At 58.4% G+C, this 22,476-nt stretch overlaps 1 protein-coding gene across 7 annotated transcripts in view; it reads right to left on the reverse strand.

Moving 5' to 3' along the window:
* Positions 1-891: 891 nt before the first annotated feature.
* Positions 892-22,476, reverse strand: part of ARHGAP22 (Rho GTPase activating protein 22) — a 158,231-nt gene continuing 136,646 nt past the window's right edge. For all 7 annotated transcript variants that reach the window (XM_024253374.3, XM_024253375.3, XM_024253373.3 and 4 more), the window contains 6 exons: positions 14,486-14,693; positions 9,800-9,932; positions 8,884-8,957; positions 8,099-8,220; positions 5,089-5,968; positions 892-1,466 (listed from right to left, as the gene is read on the reverse strand). In XM_024253374.3, the coding sequence (XP_024109142.2) occupies positions 1,238-1,466; positions 5,089-5,968; positions 8,099-8,220; positions 8,884-8,957; positions 9,800-9,932; positions 14,486-14,693 (1,646 nt within the window). In that variant the 3' untranslated portion in view covers positions 892-1,237. The remainder of the gene's footprint in view (positions 1,467-5,088; positions 5,969-8,098; positions 8,221-8,883; positions 8,958-9,799; positions 9,933-14,485; positions 14,694-22,476) is intronic.

Here is a 22,476-nt window from a genome sequence, read left to right on the forward strand (position 1 = left end):
CCTGGGAGCACTGAGCCCCTGGCATTTAAAGCATCAGATGTGGGCAGCGTTTATACCTGACTCTAGGTGGAGCTGGTTGGGCCTGAGTGACATTTCTAGAGGCTGTGGTCAGAAACTGGGCGCTCTGGTGACCACTGCTCCCTGAACAAACCCCTGCAGGTTACTGCTCAGGGGCAGCGAGGGGCCAGTCACACATCAGGACACCGTGAGGGGAGCAGGTGAAGACAGCGGTCTGACACTGCTGGGCCCAGAGGCGCTGCTGTGCTGCCTCCTGAAGCACAGTCCAGGAGCTCCAGCTGGGCCTGGCCTGGGTGCCTTGTGGGTGGGAAAGGCTTTCTGGAGGGATTTGCCCTAATGGAGCCTTCAAGTCTGTGGATGAGCCAGAGGAGGGAGGTGAACAGCAGGGAAGGGGGGGCTGGAAGGGAGCTGGGCAGGCGCCCAGAGTGAGGCATGGGCACCTGGAGTATGGTGAACAGACGCTTCCCATGGCCTTGGCTCAGCCCTCCTGTACAGTGGCCACACTTGCCCACACCTCGCTCAAGCACAGCATCTGTGCTGGGTGCCCACTCAGGCTCTGGCCCTGGAGCAGAGCTAGGGCCACGGTGGAAAGACCAGGGGACCTCCCAAGACAGAAACTAGATGCAGAGGTCCAGATGGCTAGGGGGCGGGGGGGAGTAAAGAAAGGCATCCCACCTGGAGCATGCAGACGAGAGAACTGAAAGCACAAGGCTGCTGCCCCTCGGGGGGCTTCACATCCCACTTCACAATGCCTGTACTATTCCACCCAGGGGCATACCTCAGGGGGCTCCTAGCCCTTGGAGAAACAGGAGCGGTCCTGTATTGTGCCCTGTATTGCGCGGCATGAAAAACGAGCCAGGTAACAAGGCACCATGCTTTGTGAGCACATTTAATAAAGAAAGCTGACTGTTCTCGGTGGCTGCCTGGATCCTGGGTGCCCTCCATTTCTGTGGCCATGAAGGACATTTCCTGGGTAAGGGCTAAGCGCTACTCTTGGTACCGTCCCCTTCTGACCCTCACCAGGAGCTGCACGGTTGGAGCAGCATCTGATCCCACCTGGAGTGTGTGGGGTCCCAACAGTCCCCACAGAGGTATCAGGATCTCTCTCTCTCCAGCTGGCTCCAGAGCGCCTGGCTGCTCCAGAGATACAGAGGCTTCTGACTCCATACATGGCTGGAGACCAGCAGACGTGGTACAGAAGTGAGCTCTGCCATTCCTTTTACTTTGGGGCCCTGGCACCTTTTGCCCCAACAGTCAAGCTTCCTAGTGTCGAAAAAAACTCCTCCATTTCCCTCTGCAACAGCTGGTTCCTCCTCTCCGCGTCCTCCCGCGCCCGTTCAGAGTTCCGCAGCTTTATTTCCAGCATGATGTATTTTTTCTTTTCCTGGTCCAGTTCTTCTTCTAACCGAGACATTCGTTTTCTCAGGTCAGTACTCCCTTCTTCGATTCTGAAAAGTCAAGGAGAGATGCTGTTTGACACTCTGCGGGCCAGGTTCACTGTCCCATGGGTGTACCCTGCTTGTGTGCACTGTGGGTTGAAGGGTCAGGCCAAGCCATGGTGGCAGGAGGAAACCCCGGCTCATCTACTCCTCACAAGAACCCCAGTACTTCACCCATGAGCAAACTGCCCCCTGCCATAGCTCCCCTAGCTCCCCTGGGCCTGTGATCCCGAAATGCCAACACAAGGATCCATGCCTTCGGTGCCTCGCTCGGTCCGCATTTGCCCCTCCAGTGCAGTATGGGATCCCTGCCAGCTGGTAGGAACAGTACAGGCCCCTGCATGGGGAGGGTGGGAACTCGGACTGTCCCCTGGCCTTTGCGCCTGTGCTGTGGCCTCCCCTCCCACAGCTCCCTGCGGCTCCCCACACTGTCCCCACGATCCAGCCACACGTGGTGACCCACAGAAGATCCTGTGGGGTGGTCACTTCCATTCCTGCTCGCCCGTCATGTTCAGCTCAAGCGCCCCCTCCATGATGCTACTTCCTGTGATCCTCCCCAGCAGGTCACAATGGTGCTCCTCTGCGCCACCAGAGCCTATACCACACGCTTCCATGCAGGCTCATGCCGCAGTGTGCCAAGGTTGGCACGGCCGTCTTTTTGACCAGACGACGAGCTTCTGTCTGTCCAAAGGGACACACCTGAGCCCAGCCCCTGGGAACATATGCTGGATTTTAACGCCCAGCCTGGTGACCTCTGAGCCACATGGCTGTGGACAGGACACAAACCACAGTGAAATGCAGAGGGTAACTGCTCCTCAGAGCACTGGTAACCATGGACTGGAACATGCCAGGGTCCAGCACAGCACCTGATTCGTGGTGCATGATGAACAAACACAGATTCCCCAACCCACCAAAACGAAGCCTCCATCCTCATCACTGAGCCTGAAGCATGGCCTGAGCCCTCCCCACCAGGAGCACAGACAGCTGTCAGAGAGAAGCCACCCACCTCCCCACTGCTGCCCCTGGCTCGGGCCTGGACCTCCCCTCTTCCTTCTCTGTCAGGCTCAAGACTCCAAGCCCCAACTACACGCTGATGACCCTGCACCATTTCATCAGCATCTCTGACTTAAAGGGCCCTGACCCTCATCTCCAGACCACCCTTCCGCAGCCCTGGTGCACTCTTGGTGAACACCTTCCCTCAGCTGCTCAGCTGAACAATGATGTCCTCCCCTGGGTCCATTCTTTTTCTCGGCCCCATATCTGATCAGTTAGCAAAACCTTTTGGCTCTACCTTCAAAATAATGCTCAGCACCTGGCCGCTTCCCCCACCTCCACCTGCTGCCCCATAGGGCCACACCCCCCATAGGTCAGGCCTAGACTCCCACACCTCCTAACTGGTCTGTTCTGCCCTTGTCCCCTGGCAAGCTCTGCTCGGCACGGCATCCAGGTGCACCTGTCAAAGTGCCCAATGTGCCAAGACCCTCCATCGGCTTCTCACTTCATTCTCATCTCACTCCACGAAAAATCAGAGCATTGCCCCCGCCCCACACATCTCCAGTCCCCAGCCCCTGACTCTCCCCGCCTGCAGGGGTCTTGGGGTCAGTGCTGGCTGCAGCTCTGGGGTCTCCTTCCTAGGGCCCTCCAACCTTCTACCCTGAGGCTCCTCTCCGCTCCCCTCCATGCTGCTCTATATTCCCCTCCTTCATCTCCCTTCTAACACACTGTGTATTTTTAAAAATGTATCGTGCTTATGGTCTTTGTCTCCCTGCAACCCAAATAAGAATGCAGACAGAGATTTTGATCAGTTTTCACCCCAACTGTGGCCACCTGCACAGCATCTGGTACTTCACAGAAAACAGGTTCTCTTTTGGGAATGCACGAAGGAAGGCTGACTCCCCAGCAGGGCCCTGGGGAGGGGCTCTGACCAGAGTCCTAGGAGCCAGGACAAGGCCATCCTCACCCCACCCCCCACCCGATGGCTCCATACTTCCAGAGAACAGGACACACATTCCCCAGTCACCTGCTGGACAGGACAGGTGCTAATGCCCTCGCCTTCCTTCCTGTGCTCAGAGACCTTCCTCACTCTAGACCCTCCCTCTAACCAAGACAACAACCCAGACCACTCTGCTAGTGAGTACAGTCCCTCCACAAGGGCTACCACTGCTGTCCCTTTTCCTCTGGGAACCTCATCTTACCTCCAGCCAGCAGGCAGGAGTTAATGTGAGCAGCAAAGTTTCCCGAGCGCTCTCATCCACTGTGAGTCACTTAATACTCAGGACAAATGGGTGAGGTCACTGGGGCCCAAAGATCCTGCCAGGGACACTCAGCCAATCCCTGGTGGAGCTGGGACTAGAATCCAAGTAGTCTGACCCGGAGTCCAACAGCCCTGCATCTCCCTTGAGAAACCAGGCCTCAGAGCAGGCCGGAGGAGCTCCAGGCACTCAGCACACAACTGGCGCAGCTGGTCCAGCCCAGCCTTCTGCATGGACAGCCTTCTGTATGGTAAGACTTCCCACATACCCTGTAGTTTGGTCTGTGAGCTCATCTGCAGCAGATAGCATCTTCTACTATATTTCTGGAGGCCCTTGGGTTCTGCGGATACTATTTCCTTTCTCGGCTCCATCCTATGGGTCCTTCCAGCCCTGCCTGGCTCAGGCACTGCCTGCTGTGACTTCCCCCAAGGCAGAGGCCTCTGCCCTCAAGGTCCCTCTCCTGTCTCTTCCTTTTGCAGACACCGTGCCTGTACGTGCCTGGCACTCTCCATCACCCAGGGAACAGCTGTCAGCAGAGCAAAAGGGCAAGGGCTGCCATTCCAGCTCCCAGTGGAAATCACAGGCTCAGAGTGGGTGGCAGGAATGCCTTCCACATCCATCCACTGCCTCTAATGGATAAAGGAATTCCCTGCTAGTGGGTGGGACCCAGGTGAACAGGTCGGCCGGCTAACGGGGACCTGCAGCCAGAGGGGCCAAGGAGTCTGAGATGCTAAGGGAAACTCCCTGCGCTGGAGAACCTGGTCTCCAGGAGCTGAGGTTCCTCACTGCAGAGGGGAACCCGGGTCCTCATGGGAGGCTGGAACTCTGGCCCTCTGTTAGTGAGATTGTAAGCCTCAGGGTGCAGCACAACCATCCTGTGACAAGGGCGGGCATGAGGGCTTGGTTCAGCAGGGAAACCGGATTCTGATCCCATCAAGGAAGGGGTCCTCACTTCCAGCCTGGCTGGCCTGGGGCCTGGGCACTTCCTGGCGCTCAGCATCCAGGCTATGAGCCCTTATACTGGGACAAGCCTGCGACCTGCCTCCAGGGGCCGCCCCCTCCCTGGCTGCAGACTGCACACTGACTCTGTTTCCACCCCTGCGGCAAAGGTCCCCGGCAGGCTGGGCAAGCATTCCCACTCGCGTGGAGTCAGCAGGCCTCTGCAGCGCTGACTGCGTGCCAGACTGACTGCGTGCCAGACTAACTGCGTGCCAAGCCTGCCAGTCCCAGGGCTTTCCCAGAGCGAGGATTCCCCTCTCTGAGGCTGGCTTCCAGGACCAGCGGCCCAGAGGTCAGGGGCCGACGCCCATGTGCCAAGAGCACAGCTCTCCCTGCAGGCTCCGCCCCGTCACAGGAGGCTCCACGGGGCAGCACGTTACCTTTTCACACTCCTCTCGTACTCAGTCCGCTGGCGGCACAGCTCGGCTCTGAGCTCAGTGACCAGCCCCTGTAAGGCCTCGGAGCGGCGCGCATGCTCCCGGGTGGGGCTGTCCGGCTCGCTGGGCTCGCTGTTGCTGGCACCCGCGCCCGCCTCGTCCATGCTGTGGTCCAGGTCCAGGGACTTGGGGTCCTCGCTGCTGCTGGGGAGCGGGGAGGGCTCCAGGGCCCAGTCGGTGTGCAGGGAGCTGCGGGCGGACGAGTCGCTGGCGCGGCAGGCCGTGCAGCTGCTGAGTGAGCCCCCCACCGACGACTCGCTGGACGAGGCCCCGGACCACGCCATGCTGGCCACGCTGGGTATGCCGGGGACCAGGCCCGGCGCGGGCACATTGTCGTAGGTGGAGAGTCTCTGCACGGAGCCCGAGTCCTTGAGCCGGTCTCCCGACGAGGCCCGGCGGTGGCCGCGCAGGGAGGACAGCCCGTTCATGAGCCAGTTCCCGCCGGAGGAGATGATGGGCACCTCCAGGGATGAGCCGCCCCCCTTCGGGCTTCCCGATCGGGACCCCGGCTGCCGGAAGGAGGACTTCCAACTAGGCAGGGTCTGCACCTTCTTTCCAGGGCTGCACCGGCTCCCCGGCCCCGTGGGGGCTGTTCTGGAGAGCACCGCCACGGCCGCCCCGTCCAGGGAAGAGGTCCTGTGCGCGGGCAGGCCGGGGCCGCTGGGCTCTCCTTGGCTGTCCCTGTTGACCTCCTCGGAGCCCCACCCCACTGCGCATTGCGGGCCCCCGCGCGGGGAGGTGGGCCCTTCTGGGACCGGTGCCGTGAAGAGCTGGCTGTGTTTGCGGATGAGGACGGTCATCAGGTGCTGGACGAGGGAAGTGCCTGCCGGGAAGAGAGGCGGAGAAGGGCCTTGCTGCCAGCCACTCGGCCCAGGCTCGCTCTGCCAGTCATGGAGAAGCTGCAGCTTCGTGGGAGCTGGCCCTGTCCCCAGAGCCAGGCCGCCCCTCAAGGGAGCCTTCATCCGCCCAGAAGAAAGGACCACACACCCTCCAACTCCAGGCAGGACAGCAGGATGGGGCCGCAGAACCGCCTTCCTCAGACACAGAGCCTCAAGCAGGGAGGAAGCACTGTGCCTGCGCCACGCCCTCCTGCTGGGGTGGGGTGAGGAAGCAGGCACCAGGGCTGCAGGGTGAGCAGGTGGCAGGTTGGAACTGGAACCTGGGACCTGAGATGCCAGAACTCTCTCGGCTGCCCCATGTCACCCCCCTGTACTGCTGACAACTGCCATGCCTGAATGTCCACACTCTGGGAGCATAGAGCTCTGGGACAGGGAATAGAGCCATCTTTCCTGTGTGGGGTCACACACATCCAATTGCACACACTGTGCACCCCGCCCACCCCCTAAAATCCCCCCAACAATCACACGTACAATGCACCCCATCCACCCCCAAAGTCCCACACACACAAACAACTGGACAATGCACCCACCCAGCCTCCCCAAATCCCCCAACACACAATCGCACATACAATGCCCACTCCCGAAAATCCCACACACATAAAATTACACACACAATGCACTCTGCCCAGTTTCCCCAAAGCCCCTACACACACACAAGTGAACACACAAATCCCCCACCCAGCCTCCCCAAATCCCCCCATATACAATCTCACAATGAACCCCACCCACTCCCCAAAATCCCCCACACACAACTGCACACACAATGCACCCTCCGCAGCCTCCCCAAATTCCCCCATACACAATCGCACACATAGTGCACCCTTCCCACCCCCCAGAATCCCACATACATATAATCTTGCACACACACAATCCCCCGTCTCTAGGCCAAGGCCCCTGAGATGCAGCCCTCAGTCCTGGGGACTCAGTTCCTGCGGTGGTGGGGTGGGGGCCCGCAGCGGAGGTGGGCAGTGCAGGAAGGACCAGGGCATCTACCCAGCTGCCTCATTCCCTCCTGCCACCCTCACCACAAAGGCCAGACGCTAGGAGGTCCCCCGGGTAGGAGGGAGGGCTGAGTGCCAGGGTGGACTCTCCCACTGAAGTTGACTAGAAATCCTGGAAGAAGTCAAGGAAGGCATTCTGAGGCCAAGAACCTAGGTGAAGCAGGAACTCCATGAAGCAGGCAGGGCAGGCCTCCCCCCTCAAGCATCTGTACCACCAGGCAGGTGGGAGCTTGTGTTTTCCTGGCCTCAAGGGGCCCTGGGGTGGGAGACCCAGCCAGGGCAGACCAAAGTGGGGACTTGAGCAAAAGCACTCCGCCATGTCCCTCAACATGGGATAAGGGGCAAGAACAGCCTCAGCTGTGGGCTTCCTGTCTGAGCAGCACATCTCTCATGCATACTCCACTGGGGACAGTGTTCCATGGGCCCTATGAGGTGGGCTCTCTTTTCTATGGCAGCCTACACCTGTGCCCTTTGCTAAGTCTGGCTGACTGGCCTCAGTTTCCTCATCTAAAGTGGGGGCGATTACCACAGCACAGGCTGGTTGTAAAGCCTGAAATGAGGTGATACAAAGCACTTGGTAGAAGCTTACTGAAAGCGGCTGCTGTTGCTGCTATTTTTCATCACTTATTGTTATTTATCATAGAGAAATTCTCCAGGGTTTGCAAAGCTGACATCCAGGAACCTATGACAATTGCTTAATTGTAAAAGAAAAGCAAACATGTCTGTGTCCAAGGGCAAGAGTGCTGACCTCTCCCATTCCTCCAGCCTCTTCCATCCACAGAAACCCCTGGCCATTCTAATTGCACCCAGTGACCTGCTGTTGCCCATCGCAGGGCAAAGTTCCTTTATATCTTATAGCTGGACCTCATGGGGGTCGGGGGGGTGAGGTCTGCAGAAGTTCCTGCCAAGTCTGCAGAGATGGAGATATGCCACCTGAGCCACCCCTCCTACTGGCCTGGCCCTGGGCTGGGACGGTTCCAAGGACTTGCCCCGGACCAAGATGAGCCCAGACCCCAGCAGCACCCAGGGCCACCAGGTGCACCTCCCACTTACCTTCCATGATGGTCACTGGGTCCTCTACCTGTGGCCGCAGAATGTTAGGTCCAAAAACGGTTGCCAGATTCTGGACACTCATCTTGTTGACGTTTGAGTATGCCTGAACTTCATCCAGAAACCTACAAAGTAAGGAAGCAGCAGTCATCAAAGAAGCAAGTTCTGACGCCCAGTCTCCTGTGCGCGGCCTGGACGCCCCACCACACCCCTGCTGAGCCCTGCTGCCTGTGGGCTTTTGCCCACTGGGTACAGCCTGCCTCTGCCAGGCTCGATGAGGGCAGGCTTCCCCTGGGGCCCAAGAGGGCCATCAGAAGTAAAGGTCACTGGGACAAGGGCCCACTGCTATTTGTGTGAAAGGAGGACAAAACTCTGCACATTGTAGTGGGCGCAAATTCTGGGAAGTCCCAGACCCCAGTCAGCGCTGCCCCTGCATGCCCCTTCTCAGTGTCTAGGATGGGGATACATGAACGGTTGGGGTCAAGGGGCAGATGCCTGGGGGGACAGGATGGCAAGAGACACACAGGAGGGACAGAGGGTATGTCCCTTCTGGAATTATCTACCCAGGGCTGTTTAAAACCAGCTGCTCCCATGGGACTGTAAGCTTCGTGAACTCAGGGTCTGTGCTTTTCCACTGCCTGCTTCGTCCACGCTGGGTGAGGCTGTGCAGGGTGGGGAATGACCCGGGCCCCCCTCTGACAAGGAAGAGTTATGTGTCTCGCTGTGGGGCTGGGGGAGTGTGGAGCCAGTGCAGGAAAGTGTGGTTCCCCTCCTGCCACGCCGCTTACTTGCAGATGTATCTGAGCAGGTTGTAATTTGCCTGAGGAAGGTTGCTCACTTGTTTAGCCAACTCCAGAGTGCCCTTAGGAATGGAGAACAGAATTTCAAACACCGGCAATGAGGCCCCTGACCCTTCTCTGACTGCGAGGAGGGGTAGGCAAGGAGAAGGGAGGTGGGGGCTATGGCAGCCCAGCCCCAACGGACCAGAGGGCTCCACCACCTCCACCTCCCCTCAAGGAGTGGCCAGGGCCCAGCTGTGACCTCCCGGGAATCTAACTTGCTTCCAAGGAACTGGTGTGAGGGGTGAGCCTCTGCGGGGCCCGTGGAGGAATGTCAGGGCCAGCACTCAGCTCACTTATCAAGACACAAATATTTGCCAGATAATGAGCCCTCATCTCCCACATGGCTGCAGGGAAGGCAAACAGTCCTTCCCTGGCCCTGGGCCACCTGGGGCTGCAGACCAGCACCTGCACGGGTGGGGACGGGAGGGCTGGCTCATCTGTCCTGGGAGCCAGCTCAAATTCTTTTGGGAAGGAAGCAAGATATAAATAAAAGGTCTCCCTGTTTCTGAGCCCATGACAGGCCTGAGTGGCCTGAGTCGGGTGTGGGGAGTGTGAACACCTACCGGTGTGGCAGCCAGAGCTGGGGACATCGGACCCACCCCTCCCAGGGACCAAGGCCGCAGACAGGTATGGCTCCAGACAGCAGGATGCCCCAGCCCTCCCCGACCTAAGCAGGATGCCCTGGCCCCTCCCCCACCCGAGCAGGATGCTCCAGGCCCCCACCACACCCCCAACACAGAGCAGGCCTCCACAGGATCCATGTGCCATGAAAATTCATAAAAAGTCAGAGTCTGTGTCCTGAGTCTACAGGCTGCCACCCAGCCAGCCCATCTCCCAGGAGCTATCCCCAGGAGCCACTGACCTCCCCCTCGTCCTTCGTGAGCAGCTGGGCGCAGCTGAGGAAGTCCTCATACCTGGCGAAGGGGACCACGGGCTCGGGGAGCTCCCGCAGGTACAGCTTCAGCAGGGAGGCCACCGTGTGCACGTCTGTTGTGCTGTTGGGGGGAAGAGGACAGGTGTGTGAGGTCTGGGATGCCAGGGGACTTCAGGGGTGACTGGTACCCCCTGACGCCAAGAGGCAGCCTCTGGTCTCAGATGCATTCTTGGGCGCACTGGGGGCTGTATCTGCGGCCAGCTGCCCTGGTCAAGGAAAGGCCAGTGCTGCTTCTGGGAGCAGTGGATAGAGCTGGGGCAGGGACGACTAAGTATCCATGGCCAGGAGCTCCAGCTCAGGGACCACCCATCATGTCTAGGCACCTGCTCAGAATCCCTGAGTCTCATGTCTGTGTCAGTCCATCCAGAACCTGCTCCTGTCCTGCGTAGACTGCGTAGGACTCCAGGGACTAAGAAGCCACAGGGCCCTGCAGGGCACAGCTGCTCCACCCTAGCAGCTGCCCTGGGCCAGAGGAATCAAGTGTGATGCAGGTCAGGTTGCACAGGGGAGGGCCCTGGGACATGGGCCAGGGAGCCCCTTCCACAGGCCTGGTGGCCATCCCAAGGTCCCCTGCAAGACGATGTGGGAGCTGCCTGCTCTGCAGTAGGAACAGCTATCCTGCAGGCCCTCCATAGGTGCTGCCAACCCTCAGCCCGAGCTTGTCCTCTCCGCTACACTTGACTTTGGCTGGAGTGGGAAGAGCTGCATCAAAGGCACCCACAATGCAGGGCTGCTGGCTCCTTGTCGGGGAGCAGGTATCCGGGTACCAACCGCAGGAGCAGGTCGGAGGTCAGGCCCTTTCCTCTCTTCCTGTCCACAATGGTGACACCTAGGCTTCTAAGCTCATCACCCCCTCTCCAGTGCCCCAGGAGTCCACTCCAGGCCTCAGTCTCCTGCTCTGGCTCGGAGCTGCCAAGGCAGAAGTAGACCAGTTGTGGATGGTGGTGGCAATGGGCCGGGCATAGTCCTTCCCTGGGTCCTGTGTGGGGTCTGCAGTTCAGGTCCTAAACGAGAGCCTTGGCATCTCCTCCGAGCTTGCATTCCAAGCAGTAGATGGGCCCCAGGTTGTTCATCGGCTTGTCTAGGACCATGGACTTAAACCCTGGGCTGCATTTCCCTCAGGAAAGATGAGACCGGGGCCAGGAGACTGTGGCTGTGCCATTATGCTATCACCTGACCCCAGATGAATCCCAGGCTAGGCTCACTGAGATAAATACCTTCTGGCCCTGACATTTGGGATTCTGGGGTTCCATGTATCCATATGCACCCCAAATCCATATACCTGGGGGCCCTCCTTGCCTGAGGCTCAATGACTCTTGGTCTGGCTGGGTCCAGGCAGCCCCCATCCCACCCTCCTTCCATCTCCAGCCAGGTATACTGCTACCACACCCTCCTCAGCCTTCTCCTGGGCCATGTTCCTGGCCAACTGCCCTGGGTACCCAGGCTTGAGCCCAGCAGCCCCTTCCCCACTGGGAGCCCATGGCTTCAGTGGCAGCCTGAGTGGAGCGCGAGAGACTGGGGGAAGGGCAGGAGGCAGGGAAGTGTGGTTGGGAGCCAGCCTGTATGTCTTCCTCTTTTCTGCAGCTGGGGGGATGGGAGCATTTCTGCCCTGGGTGAGTGGACACAGAGCCACCCCTCCTCTGCAGACCTGCCCGGCTGCATCCCTGCCCCGCGGGGTCCTGCTGCTTGGCCCTGCCTGACCCCCTATCTGCTCAGCACCTGAGCTCTTACTTCCTTTCCTCGTCCCTCCCTCCCTCCCTCCCTCCTTCCTCACTGCAGTGCCTTTCCTCCAACAGCTGTCGCCAGGCCTTTTCTTGGGACTTTTCCCTAAACTGCTGTCCCCTTCCCCCGCTCCAACAAGCACCCAAGGAGAACTCTGTACAGCCCGTGGCCCTGTGGGTGCCTCCCCAGCCTGTGGGCCTCCCAGCATGTGGCGACATTAGTGCAGGCAGAGGGTGGGGGCGGGGGCGGGGGCGGGGGCGGGACAGAAAGGGCAGCAGCTGGTCAGGGGACGAGGTGCCTGCCCTGGGGGCAAACCGGCCCTGGTGGTCAGTGCAGCCCACAGCAAGGTGACCCTCCATCTGCAGGTCCCTCGTCACCTCTTTGTACCCAGGGAACCCCCCGCCCACGCCAACACCGGCATCTATGCAGGATACGCCATGCCTCCAGCCTGGCCCTGACTCACCTCACTCCCCTAGAGTCCATTTCTCATCACCCAGCCCCACTTCCTCGACCTGCCCCCCAGCCGGGCCACCTGCTTCACCCCACCTGGGTGTCCGCAGGGCTCCTCCCTGAGCAGCCCAGCCCTGCCATCTGCAGCACCCTGGGAGGTTCCCTACCACTAGGCCCGGGACTGGTGCCCCTGGTGTTTACTTGTTATCTGTCAAGACCCACCCCTCTTAGAATTTCTAATGCATGTGGGTGCCCCTCCACCCCTAGGCCTCCCAGTGGTCCCTCCCTCAAAGGATAGCAGCTGAGGGAGTAAGGAGAGCCTGGCGGCCAGGAGTCCATGCAGCCCTAGGCTCCGGCCCACAGGAGGCCATCCTCAGAGCTCAGCAGCAGGGTGGCAGCCCGGGAGATGGACAGCCCAGTGCCCAGGGGACACTGTGCTGGGAAGGGGCAAGTATGGGACAGCTCCAGGCACTGAGGCTTCCAGGCCTGGTGAGGCTTTAGCAGAAGAGAAGCCCAGGACCTGGGGCCAAAGGGGACCTTCTTATAGAGATGAGCAGGAAAGTGAGGAGGGGGCTTCATGGGGAAGGGGCCAGGACAGAAGCCAACACCCTGGCAGGCAGGCAGGCTATGGCCTTGGGAAGAGAGCTCCATCCCGGGACCCTCTGTTGGAAGTGGGTGAGGAGGGGACCCTCTGTTGGGGGTGGGTAGGGAAGGGGACCTTCTGTTGGGGTTGGGTGGGAAGGGGGGCCGCCCTCAGGGGTGGGTGGGGAGGGCCCCTCTGTGGGTAAAGCTGCAGAGCCAGAGGAGCTGCCATGGAAATGGTGGAAAGTGGGAAGGATGGCCTCAGATACCCCAGGAGGAGTTTCTAAAGGGAGAGGAAACCAAAGCCCAGGGCCACCGTGGCAGTATGGGGGTCACTGCTGAGATGGGGGTGGAGGGACAAGGCCAACATGCCCACTGTGGAGATGGCCCTCCTGACACAATTCCAGAAGCAGGGTAGAAGCAGCCAGAGAGGGAGAAGGCAAACAAGGGAGGGCTTCCAAGACATAGGGAAGGCTGCCCCAGGCTGCTGGGAGGCCGAGAGTCAGGTCTGCATGGAACCCACCCTAGGGTGCCCAGCTGCCTCTCAAGGAGGCTTCAGCAGGCAGGCTAGGTGGAGAAAGGAGGCTGAGCATGCCAGGAACCACACCTTGGGAGAGCAGGTGTGCCCAGGTGGAGACCCGCCCAGCAGGATGAGAGAAGCTTGGCAGGGTGAGTGAGGCGCGGACGGCCTGCGCCACTCCAGGGAGACCCAGCAGAGTTTGAGTAGGGGAGTGGCAAGGTCTGATCTGTGTCTGCAGAAGCCCCTCAGGTAGCATCAGGCACTAGGGCAGAGCATCTGATCCTGGGGAGCTTCCTAAAGTCTCGGTTCCCAGGCCTTACCCAGGTGACATTATTTGAAGCAATCTGCAACCCTAACAGGATGGAAGAGGCCTGGCTGGCCGGGGTTCAGAATGGACGACAAGCTCACTGAGCGTCAATACTGGGATGGAGCTTCACAAAGCTCCAGAGGAAGGGTCCCCCGTACCTCCCTGGGCAGAGCACTGCTAGGGAACAGTGGTCAGTCCTGGACTCCATATCTAAGGAGAGGAGCTGACACCCTCCCCTGGCTGCAGTGACGGGCCTGGGAAAGATCTGAGGGGCTGAGTGTTCTGCCCCCAGAGGAGAAGCCCTGGGAGGCCAGGGCTGCCTGCAGGTCCTGGTGGGCCCATCCTGGGGCAGATCCAAGAAGACAGGGCAGAAGCCCCATGGAGGGTAGGTTTTCTTGATGTAGAAAGAACTCTATGAAAAAACTGTCCCATAATGGGTGGGGGCACTGTCAGGGGAAACAGAATCCCCAAACGGCCCTAGGCTGGGGGTATAGTTGGCTCCACCCAGGGGCATCCAGGGCCTGGGTAAGCCCCCATGATGGGTAGGATGGACATGGCCCCAGAGCAGATGGAGGAGACTCGCTCTCCTGTCCCCAGAACCCAAGAGGAGGGGAGCCGAGCTGCTGTGCCATCTTGCCATTGATAGAGCCTGGGGGTAGGTCACTGGAGGAAGCACGGCCAAGAGACAGACCCCGCAGAAGGCCTGGGGTCCCGGATGCAGCTGCGCCTGGTCTGTCCTCACATGGCAGCCAGCAAAGGTCCTTTTCCTCCTGCCTGGGTCAGGTTTATTAGCATGTGCAGGGGAGGCAGGCTGTGTGGATGTGAGCTGGCCTCGTGCATGGCAGGCATCCATCCTGAGAGGGGACCCCGGGCTGGCGGAGTGAGGGTGTGCCCTACACTCTGCCCAATAGGAGGGCTGACCCACCATCCTGTTGCCAGCCCACCCCTGCCCACTGGAGCTGGTGTCCGGGGCAGGAGCCCCTGCAGGAGGAATGGACAAGTGGCTCCACCTTACCCCCAATCACGAGCTCACCTGTCAAACAGTGGCTTCTCCCCACAGTCGAAGGAATCCTGCAGGTCCCTCACCAGGTTGGCCTGGCCCGGCATGCGGAACAGCCCCTCCTCAGTAAGCCCGCGCTCCCGGATGAAGTCCACACACTGTTCCACCAGCAGGGGCGCCAGGCGGGGGCCATACTTCCGCTCGTGGTGGACTGTGTCCTCCAGGCGCTGCCCAAAGATCCCTGAGCACAGAGAGGAGCTAGTCACACCCTCCACCACCCAGCTCAGTGTTGGGTGCTCAGGACAATGGAGGGCAGGCGCACTGTTAGGGCTAAAGGTGGCTCCTCCTCAGGAAGCAAATTACACACTGGGAGGATGCATACCAGGAGGCTGTGCCCTGGCCGCCCGGACACATGCCGGGAGGACGCACACCAAGAGGCTGGGCCCTGGGCTGCCTGTGGACAGACAGCAGGAGGGAGCAGTGAGATGGTGGTGTGACCTGGCCCATGGAGCTTGCCCAAGCCAGGAGCAAATGGCCCCTGGGAGTGTGCATTATGCCTGTCATGGATTGGTTTTGCAGTCATTCCAAATGAGAAGCCATCCAATGCCCATCAACAGCAGATCTCCTGTGTTCTATTCTTACCATGGAACACAGTGCAGCAATGAGAATAAATGAGGCACAGCTCACTGGACAAGACAGATGACATAGTAATGTGAAAACCATAGTCATGACTCAGCATCAATCATCATTAGGAAAATGCAAATCCAAACCACTATCTGATACCACCTCACACCCACTAGGATGGCTACTGTCAAAAGATCAGATAGTAACAAGTGTTGGTGAGGATGTGGAGAAACTGGAACCCTTCCTTGTGCACTGCTGGCAGGATGATAAGATGCTGCAGTTGCTGTGGAAAACAGTACGGCAGTTCCTCAAAAAATTAAAACCAGAATTACCAATAATCCCTCCCCTGGGTATATACCTAAAAGAATTAAAAGCAAGGTCTCAAAGAGATACTTGCACATCCATGTTCACAGCAGCATTATTCACAGTAGCTGAAACATGGAAGCAAGCCATGTGTCCATCAATGAATGAATGGAGAGCCAAGACGTGGTATTTGCATACAGTAGAACTTGATTCAGCCTTAAAAAGGAGGGAAATTCAGACAAGTGCTACAACATGGGTGAACCTGAGAACATTATGTGAAGTAAATCATTCACAAAAGGACAAATACTGTGTGATTCCCCTTATATGAAGAACCTGGAGCAGTCAAATTCACAGAGACAGAAAGTAGAATGGTGGCTGCAAGCGGCTGGGGACACGGGAGATGGCAAGTTAGAATTGAATGGGCACAGAGTCTCAGCTTTGCAAGATGGAAAGTGTTCTGGAAATGGATAGTGCTGATGGTTGCATGATAATTCAAATGAATGTAATGCTGCTGAACTGTGTGCTTTAAAAATGAAGACAGGAAATTTTATGCTAAGTGTATTTTATGAAGTGTTTTAAAAATTAGAAAACAAAAAAACAATCATCAGAAACAAAAGAAGCCAAACCCCAGGGTGCACACTGCATGACTCCATGTATGTAAAGTTAAAGACAGGCCAAACCCATCTGTGCTGTTAGGCCGGGACATGGTTACCTTGATGGGTCAGTGACTGGAAGGGTCTCAAAGGCTTCTGGGGTCCTGGTAACACTGTGTCTCTCCCCCAGCACTGCTTACCCAGTTATGTTCCTCTTGAGAAAATTCACTGAACTGTACACTTATGACTTGTATGCTTTTCTGCATGTTACTCTTAAATAACATTAGCAAGAAATCAGAGAGAGAATGATCTAAAACAATACATGACAAGACACCAAATGAGGAATAGAGGGAGAGAGGAAGGAGGCAGAGGAACTTCTGAGAAAATCTATGAAAACTAAATATATCACTAGGCTAAGAGGTTCCTGGCAGCCCAGGCAAAGAAGGGAAGGAGTTGAGATCCATAAAGCTGTCTATACCATGGCACAGTAACTAGAGAAACAGACTTGTGCCAGCCCCTAAGCTCTACAAGGTGAGTGCCTGACTCTTTGGAGTGCCTGACATTATTCACACCCACTGTGCAGAGACCTTCACTGCAGGGTGGCTTGTGGGGTGTTCCAGGGGCAAGATGCCAAAGCTCCATGTCCAGGCTTGGGACTTCTCAGAGACCTGGGCACTGAGCCAGCTAAAAGTGAGGCTCCATTTGTCTCACTTAGCTTCCCACCCAGGGGCTATTTTGGAATAAGATACATCGGTCCCTGATACAGTGCCTGGCACAGAGCAGAACACAGTAAATGCTCCTCCTCACCCTGCTTGACCCAAAAACAAAGTGTATAAAACCTGAAAGGCGAAGACTCTTCCTTTGAGAACACATGCCCACATGGGCTGCACCTTCTGGATACCAGCAATGCTTTAGGGAGAAGTATGTATGCACGTGTGCATGTAGTGTGGGCTTGTGTGTGCATGTGTATGCACATGTGCTGGATGTGCGCTTATAAACATATGTGCATATGTGTGCATGTGGGCTTGTGTGTGCATGGGCCTGCACACGTTGGGGGGGGGGCACATGAGTGTGAGGAGAGTGCCGAAGTAGCTACACACGGTGTTGTGGTGCCAGGTGCTGTTCTGAGCATTTTACACTCATCAGCACATTTAATCCTACCCATCTGATAACTTAGGGACTGTCACTATCACTAACCATCATCATCATTATCTTGACTTTTGCCTGTTCAGTTTGTAGGATGTCTGAATGGAGAGGCATGGGGGCTTAAGAATGTGCCCAAGTTCACTCAGCATGCATGACAGGGACAACGGTCCAACCCAGGCAGTCTGGCTCCAGGTATAGAGAATGTACTCAGCCGCATGGCTGCTTGGCACCCACGTTGGTGTGGAGATACCTATGTGAGGCATCCCCCAATCCAGCACCAGCAGTTCCTGAAAACATGGGTCATGTGAACAGACAACAGGCAGAGGTTGCAATCCTAACACGAAGGGAAAGCTGCTCCCACCTGGGACCTGGTGGACAAGACCAGGCGCCCCTGCCCAGAAATGGGGCCGAAGGGGCCATTCATCAGCCTTGAGCACAGGGGGTGATCCTGCTGCAAGCGTGGCCTGCTAGCTGCCTGGGACAGCTGTGAGAAGCCAGTCCGAGGAGGTTCCAGGGCCCACCACTGGCAGCATCCTGGCCTTTCCACCATCCCAAGAGTGGCCCGGGCTGGTCCAATGACACTGAGCCCCTGCTCTCTCTCACCTCAGTCAGGGCTCAACATCTGATGCCTAACAGTGGGCCACACAGGTCCACAGATGTGCCTGTTTAGCTCAAATGATGTTTGAAACATTTTTAAATTAGTTATTTACAATCAAGAGATTTCATATACAAATCTGGATTTTCCCAGCTTCTCTTAAAAAATCCAGACGTGGTGACACCAGGCCTGAGTTCCAAAAAAAACAACAGTTGCAGAGCTCAGTGGCATCTGTGCCCTTTTGACAGGACACACACTTGCTAGTTCTCCGCAGTCCCCACCATCCCCTCTCACTTCCAACCTAGCCCATGCTTCGCTCATGTGGTCTTGACAGGTATTCGTTCACCTCTTCTGCTTTGACCTCTGGGGCACAGACTTCCCCCAAGGACAATGGGGCCAGGATAAGTAGGAAAGGTAGCAATGGGAAGCTACACCTCTCAGGACCAGAGGCCTCTGCTAGGACCTCAAATGAGCAGGCAGTGGGCATCCAGGAGGAAGTGCCCATGGGCAGAGGGTCCCATGAGGGGAGGGGCTGACCTGGCAGTGCCCCTGGTGCCTGCCATCTGCCTCTTGCCTCCCTCCCCTTTCCTCCAGCTCTGCCCACTACTTGAGTGGCATGAATCCGTCTGCCTTCATGGGCCTGTGAATGGGTAGGGCCTTCTCCCTGGGTATCGCTTTCCTCTTTGGTCTGGGCAAATTTCCTACTAGCCCTTGGAAGAAAGCTCAGAAGTCCCTCCTACGTGAGCTGCCCCAGATCCTCCCTTCAGCTTTCCCTCCCCTCTGTCACAGCCCTGACTGCCACTACTCCAGACAGCGTGAGGACACTCCCCTCTGCTGGGTTGCTGAACTGCCCAGAGCCACATGCTGGGCTTGCAGCAGAGGCCAAGGAGAGCCAGTGAAGGAGGGGACCGAGCTCTCCAGGGCCGCCACCCATCTCAACTCACAGCGTTCAGCCCCACCCTCAGCTCACAGCTGACTGAAGGCCACAGTCAAGGAAGAGATACATGGGGGAAAAATTCCAAAATTCTCTCTGGAAGCCCATGGAGCATGGGTAATTCCACCCAGCCATCTATTGGCTCCAGCCCTGCCTGCTGTCCCATCTCCTACCCCCAAAACTCCTGCTGTCTATCTGTCCATCCACCTTTCCATAACCCCTATACTTTGTGCCTGGCCCCACTAGGAATTAGAGAGCTGCCCTGAGGGCTGTAAACATATAAATCTCCCTGGGGCCTCCCCTGCTCCCTGTTCCCCCACACACGTCTTCCTCAGGATAAAGCCTAAACTTGGCAGGCAGGCAGGCAGGCAAGGCCCTGCCCCACTCCCTCCACCAGACCCTAGGGGTGCAGAGCCTGGGCCAGCCTACCATTTGCACAGTGCCCGCACATCCAGGCAGCTCCCAGCCCCAGCACAACCACTACCCCTTTGCTCCCCCATGGCGCCTTCCTGACCGCTTTCCCAAAACAGGGATGGAAGAGCCAGGAAAAGGACATCCATAGGGTCCTGGGCACTTCTAGAGAGAACAGGTTCAGGGAGGAGGTGATGCTGAAACCAACGTCTAAAGATGAGCAGGAGGTAGCCAGGTAGGCGGGTGGGGGTGCAGAGCACATGACAGAGGAGCATGGGCGTCAGAGGGCAGGGGTGAAGGAGCATGGTTGGCAGCACCCTGCCCTGGCATGGTGGGGCTGGGGTGGGGACACGGGAAAGTAGACAATGTTCAAGGCCAAAGGTCACAGAGACAAAGATTCTGGGTCTGCACCAGCACTGGTCTGGTGCACGTCCTGGCTAACCCACTGAGGAGACGAGCTGCTTCCCTTTCCTGGGGCTCAGTCTCTCCATCTATGAAATCTATAAAATGGGATGATCACACCTGTCTTTAGGGGGTGCTATGAGGGCGAGACTTCCCTGAGGCCCAGCCCCCAGGTACCACAGGCTGCAGACTGGCCCCACATTCCCAGCTGGCCACTGGAACCCTTGGAGGGGAGCTGCCAGGAGCTGTGAGAAGGTCTCGTTCCAGCTCAGCCTCCCAAGAGGCTTCCTTCCCCGCGGCCCTCCTGTGGGAGGCACCCTGTGCTGGGGCTTCTGGGCCCGGCCTCCCTTATTAGGGGCCTCACCAATCCCTCCCCTCATCAGGGTCTCTCGGGAGCCTGGCAAGGCCTGCCCCCGCCTGGCTGAACTCCCTCAGCTCTCCTGGCACCCTCGGAGGGGAGCCTTGCCAAGAACTAGTTCCAGTAGGTTTGTCAGCTCCCTGGAAACCCAGCCATCGTGTGGGTTCCTCGAGGTCCCAGCCCATGCTCTTCACAGAGCACTGGCTCTGCCACGGCAGGGGAAACTGGCACAGGCTGCCTCTCCTCTTGATGAACTTGCTGCCAGGCCTCCCCCGCCAGCGTTCCCTTGGCAAAGCCGTCCCTCACTCCCCTCCCCGGGAATCCCACACCGGAGAGGAAGCCCAGGCAGAGCAGTCCGCTGGCTCCAATCCGCGTCCTCAATGACCCTGGGCACTGTCCTAAGCCTCTCTGAGCTGGACTTGGCCACCTCCCGGGGTGTGAGCGTCCACGGGAGATCGATCACACCAGGCACCCGGGAGAGGAGCTTTGAAATGCGGCTTTCTCCGGACCTTGCAGGGTCAATTCCTGGACAGGTTCTGCCTGCCTCTGAGTCCCACCCCCAACGCCGCACTGGGGAAGGGAGACCTGGGATTCCCTCTTGGAGCTGATCCCGGAGCAGAGTGGAGCTGCGCAGCAGGTCTGCTTCAGTAATATGCCTGCTTTTCACTCTTACAGGAGCGGGCAATGACATAGTCTGGGAAGAGGCACAATGAGGAAAGTAATTCTAAAATTCTCTCTAGAGACTCCCAAACTTTGGGTAATTCCACAGTTTCCCTCTTGGCTCCAGAACCCCAACACTCACCATCTTCCATGCAACCACCCCACCCTTTGTCCGTCAGTGCAGGGACTCACTGGCCCGCCAACTCTGTCACTTCCAGGCTCTGCGCTAAGTATTAGAGAGCTTCAGAACTGTCCCCAGGGCTGTAAGCGGTAAGATCCACCAGCCAGCCGGCACAGCTGAAAACTCTCCTGCTCCCCACACGTCCAGGCCTGGAGGAGCACAGCAGAAGCTAAGCTCACCTGGAAGGGTCCTGCCCTGGGCAGTCCACCCCAGGGCAGAAGTGATTCCCTCCTCCTGGGGCCGCCGGTCCCACACCCTTTCCTGTGGGCCAGGTAGGCTTAGGGTCAGAGCCCGAGGCTCGGATCCCGCTGGGTCCCCTCCGTAGTTTGGGGTGCGGAGGGATCCTTTGCAAGTCCCTGCGTCCCTCCCAGACTCTTAAGTCCTCGTCTATACATGCGGAACGCCCACAGCCAGCAGGAGATTGGAGGACGCCTCCGGTCCCTGTCTCTTCCCTCGGACACGCACGACCCCCGCCCCCTGGGAACCGTCCGCAGCACCAGATCCGCGGTGACACCCAAACTCCCCCAGGCTCCCCGCCGACCCCCGCGAGACGCATGCGCGGCGCTCTCGCCCGCTGCGCCGGTCCTGGCTTCGAGCGCCTCTCTGGCCCGGAGACTCAGCTTCTCCGGCGGGCCCGGGGGCGCCCGCACCCCGTCCCGCCCCTACCTGGGGCGGCGGGCGCGCAGCAGGCGGGCAGGCGGCAGGGCGGCCGCGGGCAGGCGCGGCACCCGGAGTAGGCCCGCGCGGCCGGCATCAGGCCCATGGCGCGCCCAGGCGCGGCGGCGCGGCGGCGGCTGGAATGCCCGGCACGCGCGCAGGTAGCGTCTTGCCCGCCGCCCGCCCGCCCCGGCCAGCGCCGCCCCAGGCCCGGACCCTGAGGCGAGGGAGGGCCCAGGATCTGTGAGTTGCCTGGGATGCCACGCCCGAAGTCGGCCTCCGTGAGGGATCTCCAGTGTCAAACTTCACACCCTTTCCCCTAATGCCCCACGTTCCCGGGCACCGCAGGAATCCCTTCCCTCTTTGCCCAGGACCGGCTTTCGAGCGCCCGCTCAGCCCTTCGCCTGGGAAGCAGGTGTTCCAGGTGAGGCAATGGACGTCCAGGGAGGTTAGGTAACTGAGTCTGGGTCACCCAGCAAGGAGGAGGTGCTGGCTTCACAGTGGGGGTCCAGGCTTCAGGCCCTCCTGGCCTCTTCCTGCCTGGGCATCCTAGTGCCAGAGATAGTGGTTTGGACTTGACATACAGTATGCCCCTGAGCAATCTGAGGGGTATTAGCTCCCCTATATTACAGAGAATCAGAGAGGTTGTGTGATTTGCCTAAGGTCATACAGCTGGTGATGGACCTTCATTAACACCTACATGATCTTTCTGCAAAGCCTGTATTCTCGGGTTAGGTTTCCGAGACCAGCCCACAATCCCCATACTTCCAAAGGGTGACGGCTGGAATGGGTACACCAGGAAGGCAGGTGGACAGAGAGGCACGGCTAGGGGCAGTGCAACGCCAGTAGCAGGGATGGGAGTCCCAAGGGTAGGAGGCCAGAACTCTTAAGGGAGGGATTTGCGGCCCTGGGGCTGGAAGAGGCTGGGGCCCTTCTTCAAGCTGGACGTGCAGAGCTGGGTCACGCCTCTTGCTCATTCTAAGCAGAGCCTGGCCTAGGGTGAAACAAGCCAGGCGCTCACCACAGGGGCACAAGTTAAGAGGCACCCAAAACCTCACTCAGTAACTAGGATAAACACTTTATTGTAATATTTTTAAGAATAAATATTAGGCAAAAAATCTTTGATGAACAAAAGATCAAAGTTTTCAATACAGACAGGA

The sequence above is a fragment of the Pongo abelii genome, chromosome 8 (assembly GCF_028885655.2).
Source record: "Pongo abelii isolate AG06213 chromosome 8, NHGRI_mPonAbe1-v2.0_pri, whole genome shotgun sequence".
Lineage (NCBI taxonomy): Eukaryota > Metazoa > Chordata > Mammalia > Primates > Hominidae > Pongo > Pongo abelii.